Here is a 7,712-nt window from a genome sequence, read left to right as displayed (position 1 = left end):
GGTTTCCACAGGATCACCTGCTCTTCGGCCTCGTGTTCTTCCAGGTGCGCTGTGCGAACAGACTGTTCAGAAAAGTTCTCAAGCAGGACTGTTTTCGAAAGTATTTTTCACTGGCTTCCAGTTGCCTCTTGCCCAAAAGCCTTGGTTTTTTGAAAGCTCATCTCTAAATGATCAGGTAAAATAAAAAGACCTCCAGTTCTTGAAAATGAAAAGGCAAAAAGAAAAATAGACTTTATTCCAAAAGAGATTTTTAAAAGATGTTTTTAAAGAAAAAGACAAGGTTACGGTACCCAGGGGTTTTTCACCATTTCTGAATCTTTCTCCTCCAAAGCTGGCGCTCCAGCCAGGCTTTGGCAGGATGTGTTCAGAGCCCTCGGCCCCCAGTAACTTGGGCTCCATCTCCTTCCCCAGGCGGCTTCTCACATCTAAGCCAGGCAGGAAGGATGGCTACAAAGTTGGGGCAGCCATGGGCCCGCAGGATCCTGGGCTGGTGCCCACTGGCATTTCCAGGAAGAACCCCAGTGCAATGAAGGGGTGTCCCAGCAGCGAGCAGGTGGGGGCAGCTGAGTGGAAACAGCTGAGCGGACGAGGGCCTCCAGGAAAGCCCCCAGCCCAAGCCCACCGCCCCCTGCGTCAGGCTGGGGCTCGCACCGATACCCTCGCACAACTGCCCAGACTCCAGCGAGAGCCCCGCCGTGCCCAGGGCAACAGAAGCTCTCCTGAGCGCTACACTCTGCCAGGCACCTTTTAAGAGGCAGGAACGTGGCCTGCTGCGAAAGGTAAGCTTTTTCTCAGACCAGATGTAGCACCAGAAACCGTTGTGCAGTCCCTACGAGGAGCCAAGGTGAGCATCCCGAGTGCAGTGCGGCCACCCCTCCTGCGACAGGCAGCAGGAGAGCGCGCACGCTGCATGGGGCCCCGCAGCCGCCTCTGCTGAACTGTCCCAGTGGTCCTGAGGCCGGGGCTGGGCTCAAGCGGGTCAGAGAGGCGGCTCAGACGAATGACTTGGCCAGAGTCACCATGTGATCCACACCACACGCCACGTCCACGGGCTCCCCGGGCATCGTCACCTGAAAACAAGACCCAGCACACCGTGAGGGAAGGCGGCCTGCCCTGCCCTTGGGTAATGGGGGGCTTGCACCCACCCGGCAGGTCCGCAGAGGGGCTGTCCCAGCTCCCCACCCAGGAAACAGGACACAGCACAAGGCGCTCTGGGCACAGGCACAACCTGGTGCACTGTCCCTGGACGTGCATGTCCCACAGAGGCTGCTCCTCTCCCAGTCTGACTCCCAGAGGTCAGCACTGTGCCCGGGCCAGCTGCTCCGGGGCCTTGTCTGGCAGGCACCTGCATGGCACTCTGACCCGTCCTGCCTTTGGGATCCCCTTGGGGAAGGAGGCCCCCGGCCCTGTGTCCTCACCCGCTTTACGCAGGCCAGTGCTACCCGTGCGCCCTCAAGGGGGGCATTTACTGCATCTCAGAAGATGCTAGAGGCCTGGCTGGCAGCCCTGCCGTCACTGCCACCCACACTGCCACTTGGTCACGGGCGGGCCCCACCTCCCAAGCGACAGGCAGACGGCCTTGTATGGCTCAGCCGAGTGGCCTTTCAGGTGACTCTCCCTGTCCCAGAGTCAGGCCTTGGAGACAGACAGACACACACACTGCCCAGCTCCATGGTGCCCCCAGCTGCTGCGGGTCCACAGAGCCACCCAGGTCTTCAGGAGAGAGACACTGCTTTCTCCTGTTGTTGCACTGTTAGCGTTAAATTACTATTAGGGCTTTGAATAGGGGATAGTCGCATGGCTATAAAATGACATTCTGGAGTTCCCGTCGTGGCTCAGTGGTTAACGGACCTGACTAGCATCCGTGACCTTACTTGGTGGGTCGGGGATCCGGCGTTGCCATGGGCTGTGGCGTAGGTCGCAGACGTGCCTCGGACGCCACACTGCTGTGGCTGTGGTGCAGGCCGGCAGCTGTAGCTCCCATTGGACCCCTAGCCTGGGTACCTCCACGTGCCACGGGTACGGCCCTAAAAAGACAACACACACACACACACACACACAATGACATTCTGTAAAAAGGAACAAAAAAGGTGTTAAACACCTTGGACACCACCCCTGTCATCAGCTGCCCCGCTGCCCACGCTCCCCCTGAACTGGAAACGACTTTTAACTACTTTCTTGTCTCTCCAGAGTCTGGGTGCAGAAGGCCGGGGTGTGCGGAGCGTCTTCTCGGGGGGCGAGTCCTAAGACAGAGCCGCCGCCAGGACGCCGGTGCTGCCCCGCGGACCGGATCCGAATCCTGCCATCCCTCTGAGGGGCCACACTCCGAGGGGCCACGTGACAGCCTGCGGAGTGTACTTGAGCGGAAGAGGGGCAAGGCCGCGTCCAGATGGCCTGGCCTAAGAGCCCGGAGGAGCAGCGCGGCCGCTGGGAGACCGGCCCATTAAGGGCTCCTGGCCACGAGGCAGCGGATGCGAACCAAGCCGCGCTCCTGACGCCTCTTCAAACAAACGCCTCTCACACAACCTGTCACCGAGATGGCTGAGCAAACACGCAGCGGCGCCCCCAGCTCGCCGCAAGGGCCCGGAGCGGCAGAAGGCGCGCCAGGCTGGCCCTGGACGCAGAGGAAAACGTGCTGCCCGGGGCCCGGCGGCTCAGCGCCCAGCAACCGCCCGCGCCCCTTCCCCGGGAGACCGCCGCGCCCCGCGCCCCCACCCCGCGGCCGAGGGCTGCCCTTCGGCCCCTCTGTCCTTGCTCCCCAAGGGCTGGGCCCTTAGGGCCCCCAGCAGAGGGGACCCCGTGGTCCCAGCGGCCTCTCTGGGGAGCGGCAGGCGGCTGCCGAGGCCCCAGCTCCCCCTGGCGAGCCCACCCTCAGCCTCAGCCTCTGACCTGAGTCCAAGAGAAGGCTGCCCCCGGCTCCCTTTTAGTTTTGTCCTCGTCAAGGTGAAAAGGGGTTTCTATTCTCAACCAGTTGACTCACGTTATTACTGCAAAGGCAAACAGTTCCACAAACGGAACCATACTTGGCCCGAGTGACTGAAAAGGGAGCTGAATCAGCGTGGGGACATCTCTGCACAAGGACAAGCTCCTGAAACACGCCCACCAGGGGAAGGACAGAGGAAGGCTGAGGAGGAGCACTGGGCCAGCTGTGACCAGGCCACCGACTCGCCGCGTCCCCTACTCTGCTGCATGCCGAGCCCCCCACGGCACACCCGCTCCTGGGGCGTCGGAACCGCTGAGGGCCAAGGCCCTCCAGATCGCTGTCTAAGCAAGAGGCCCAGAAGTCACAAGATCCCCAGCCCGACCTGACCCAGGCCCAACCAGAGGAGCAGAGTCCACACACGGAGTCCCACGTTCGCGTCGCAGCCCAGCCCACGGAGTGGCTAAGAGGCAGCCCAGTGGCTTGGACGCCTGAACCACATCCTGGGTGGTTCTGAGGATAGAGATGCTACAAGGCGCTGGCGGCGGCTGCCATATCCGCCTCTGGAAAAGTGAGTGCACGGGCCGGGCAGGGTGTGGGGGTGAAGGGGTTGCGGGCCCTCGAAAGCTCCCCTGAGCAGCCCGTGCCCAGGCCTGTGGGTGCCACCGGGCAGAGGGTCCCCCTCTGCCCACACCCTCCTCTCCATCACCAGGGAGGCAGGCCCTCGCAGAGGAGGGGGCACATGGTGACAAGAGCATCGTCTAAGCCCGAATCTTGGCCCTGCTTCTTACTAGGTGTGGGACCTTGAAATCAGCAAACCTCTCTGAGCATGAGCGTGGATGGAGCAGGAAGACATCCCGGGAAGCTTCCAGAAGGAGGCGTGGTCTAAACATCACCTCCTGGGCCTACAACCCAGCAGAAAAGCCCAGCCTCTGTAAGTCTAATAACAATGAGTTAGGAGTTCCCGTCACGGCTCAGTGGAAACGAACCCGGCTCGTATCCATGAGGACGGGGGTTCGATCCCTGGCCTCACCCAGTGGGTTGAAGATCCAGCATTGCCATGTACTAAGGGGTAGGTCACAGACGCGGCTCGGATCCCACGTTGCTGTGGTGTAGGCCGGCAGCTGTAGCTCCAATGTGACCTCTAGCCTGGGAACCTCCATAGGCCGTGAGTGGGGCCCTAAAAAGACAAAAAAAAAAAAAAAAAAAAGAAAAAGGAAAAAAAAAGAATAACTGGTTAGAACAACTATCAGAGCTACAAGTAAGGTTTTATTCTTCTTTCCTGGGATACTTTTTAAATGCTGTAACATACCCCATAATGAAGATGAATAAGAAAATACAGTTTTTTAAGGAATAAAAGTCACCTATACTCTTTAAGTGAGACACAGAATGGACTGAAAAAAGGTTCAGCTTCCTTAATCTAACCTTTAAGGAATCCAGTCTAGGGGATCAAAAACCTGGGTCTTGCCACCACCGCTCTCCCCGAGCCCCAGCCTTGCATCTTCAAGCTGCATGAAAGGGCAGGAGAGGGACCTCAGCGCCATGCTCCCAGGCCCTCTCCCACACCGCGTCCTCCCAACCCCGACCGAAAGGTGACAGGAGACCAGGAGCTGCAGACACCGAGGGCTCCAGACAGCGGTGTGGCAAGAAAGCAGCCATCGCAGGAACATGAGGGCACAGAGGCCGGGAACCACGTTCCAGAGGGACGCTTGGCAAAGAAGTCAGCACCGCAGGTCCAGCCTTTAGTCCAAGGGCGTCCCCCTCCACACCCCCCGGACCTGCTGCTCCACCCCAGAGGCCAGGCTCGCCCCAGGCAAGCCCCACCCCATTGCAAACCGTAATTCACGGTTGATCTCTGCTCTACTGCAGCGGAAATGCAGGCACGAAGGAGCCCCTCGTCACCACGGTCATTATCCACAACCCAGGTGCCTGCCTGTTTCCCGAGCTCCCCCCTCCGAAGTCCCCTGGATGGGGCTGGAGAGAGGCCACAGAGGTGTTCCCAGGAGAAGCGGGACCCGAGCTGCTCCTGTTCACGTTCCCCACACTGCCTGCCTGCCTTTCCTCCCACGCCGGGGGCTCCAGGCCCAGGGCACAAGCAGGTCAGCACTGACCAGACTGGGGACAACGCAGGGGTGCAGTGATTTTTTCCTAAGAAGGTTCGTCTCCCTTTCGACCTGTTCTCTTAGAGAAGAAGTGACCACTTTTATCCAGGAGCCGGGAAGCCGGCAGCCCAGGGGAGGGAAGGGGAACAGCCCCTAAAATACGAAGACGCCTCGAAACGTTTTCTGAGGAATTCTGACCAACAAATTTCCCTGTTTGTTTAAAACTTACCCATTTCTCTTGCATTTTTGCATATGTCTCTAAAAAATGCTTTACAGAACTTCAAAACACACCATTGAAATCTTCAAAGGAGACAGGCACACGCCCGCGCACAGGCCCCCGCCTCCTCCCGGCCTCTCTGGATGGACGGCAACACACGAACCCCGCACTGCTGGCTGCCTCTAGGCCGAGAGCTGGGAGACCCATTTCTCCCCATGCATTTTGTACCACGGCCATATGTTCTATATTCAAAAAAACAGCCTTTTTTTAAAGAAGAAGAACGTAAAGAATGGACTTAACAAAGATAAACTACAACTTTAGAAGGACTCTTCCTTCCCCTTCCATTGTGAAATGAGCCTTTTTTGAACAAGTCCACCCTCCCCATAAGAAGGACCTTTCTGTTTTCACTCTGGTGGCCGTGGCAAGGCCGTCTAAATACGAACCATCCTGCTTTCTCTGAAAGGCGCTGCACAACATTCCCCTCCGCAGGCCTCTGAAAACAACCTTCTCCTGCTCTCAGAGCCTCACAGGACCCGGCCTGTGGCTCGCCCCTCCCGGAGGCTCCCCGGTGCCAGCGGCTGGAGGCATCTGACTGGCACCCGGGCCTGGAGGCAGGGACCCCTGCTGGCCCGCGGCGCTGTGGACACGCACCCCCCACCCCGCCGAGCGCAGCCTTACCCTCCACGGGAAGTACTGGTCCTCCAGACGACCGATTCCCAGGCACCCTCGGATGTTCTTCCCCCACACAAACAGCTCTCCTCTGTCTGCAAGGAAAGGACAACAGGAGCTGAGTTGGGGCCAAGGCCAAGAGCACCTCTCCAAGAAGGAGGGTCACAAGAATAGGCTTTCCAGAATCAGGTACAAAAAGATGAATGTCAAACTTGAGTTTCTACCAGGCATTAATGCCTTCTTTTGAAGGGATAGGTAGCCAGTGCCCTCCTCACGGCAAAAATATGTCCCAGCCCAGAGTCCTGCTGTGTCCTTCTCGGGGGAGATGAGCACACACCCGGAGGCAGGCCCAGGGGCTCCTGCCCACACCCGCCTCTGCTCGGCCCTCAACACCCTCCGTGGACCAATTATGTCCTGTCAACCCTGTCCCACAAATCCTGACTCCTGAGAAGTAGGACAATGTGTCATTGCGTGTCTGGGGCTCCACATCTCGGGAGCACACGGCGGGATGCGCCGTGACGGGGGCGCCTCCGGGGGCCGGCTCTACGTCCGTGTGCTGGGGGCTGGGACTGACATGCATGTTCCCGGCCTCATGGGGCTGGAGCGAGTCAAAGAGCAAAACATACATTTTCAGCTTCTGTAAAAAATGCATGAAGGAAAGGGACAGGCCAGAGACGGAATCTGGACAGGGCTCTGGGACGACCAGCCTCCGGGATGGACCCCCGGACTGGGCAGGGCCCTCAGGCTGGAATTCCGTCCAAACCAGCCTGGAGTACCCGCGGCCCAGAGGCCCCATTCGCCAGCCCCCACTTGGCAAAAGGCTGTGGTCGTGGGAAGTAGAAGACCCAGAGAAAGCAGGACTCAAAATCACCAGGTCATCAGGGAGCGAATCCTCTGGGGACGAGCTGTCAGGGCCCTCTGGTCTGACCACTGCCCTGGGTCTTTCAACCTCAGACGTTAGGAGTTTAGTAGCAGAGTTTGGCTGTGGCTCCCTAACCTGTAAGCAGATCTGCTCAGGGTCAACCAACCAATTCCAAGCTGGCCCCAGGCAAACATTAGGCCCACAGGCAGGGCAGAGACCCAGGCTCCGAGGCTCTTTCTACCCGGGAGCCGGCTGGTGAGTCTTGGGAGAAGTCTAGGTGGGGATTCATTTCTGCGTGGCCACACACGTGCCACACAGCATGACAGCAAACAAGGGACTCTATCTATATGGATCTCCAAATATGTGTTTTGCACCCAATTTAAGCCTTCAAACAGTCTGGAAATAGGTAACTGTTACCTCCAGCAATGCGCCCACACTGACTATTATGGGCTACACCAAAGTAGCTTTAAAACGCTCACTTGGCATAAGCAAAACATTCTCTGACATCAACCATACAAATGTTTTCTTAGGTCAGTCTCCCAAGGCAACGCAAATAAAAACAAAAATAAACCCATGGGACCTAACCAAACTGACAAGCTTTTCCACAGCAAAGGAAAAAATTAAAAAAGGACAACCTTTGGAATGGTAGAAAATAGTTGCAAATGATGCAACCAACAAGGGCTTAACCTCCAAAATAAACAATTCATACACCTCAACAGCAAAAAAAAAAAACCAACAAAAAAAAAAACCCAACTGAAAAATGGGCAAAAGACCTAAACAGACATTTCTCTAAAGACGACATACAACAGGCCAACAGACCCATGAAAAAATGCTCAACATCACTAATTAGAGAAATGCAAATCAAAACTTAAATGAGGTACCACTTCACACCAGTCAAATGGCCATCATTAGTAAGTCTACAAATAACAAATACTGAAGAGG

The 7,712-nt window shown here is 57.2% G+C and overlaps 1 protein-coding gene across 7 annotated transcripts in view; it reads right to left on the bottom strand.

The window, feature by feature from the left end:
• Window positions 1-206: 206 nt before the first annotated feature.
• RCC1L (RCC1 like) overlaps window positions 207-7,712 on the bottom strand; it is a 50,967-nt gene continuing 43,461 nt past the window's right edge. For all 7 annotated transcript variants that reach the window (XM_085016924.1, XM_085016925.1, XM_085016923.1 and 4 more), the window contains 2 exons: window positions 5,918-6,003; window positions 207-1,070 (listed from right to left, as the gene is read on the bottom strand). In XM_085016924.1, coding sequence (XP_084873050.1) covers window positions 993-1,070; window positions 5,918-6,003 — 164 coding nt within the window. In that variant the 3' untranslated portion in view covers window positions 207-992. The remainder of the gene's footprint in view (window positions 1,071-5,917; window positions 6,004-7,712) is intronic.

This window comes from Sus scrofa, chromosome 3 (assembly GCF_054392235.1).
Source record: "Sus scrofa isolate SSC_HxYL_T2T_F1_AM1 chromosome 3, Sscrofa_HxYL_maternal_Yorkshire_Landrace_v2.0, whole genome shotgun sequence".
Taxonomy (NCBI): Eukaryota; Metazoa; Chordata; class Mammalia; order Artiodactyla; family Suidae; genus Sus; species Sus scrofa.
Note: the sequence above shows the minus strand (reverse complement) of the source record. Positions and strands in the feature narration are given on the sequence as shown.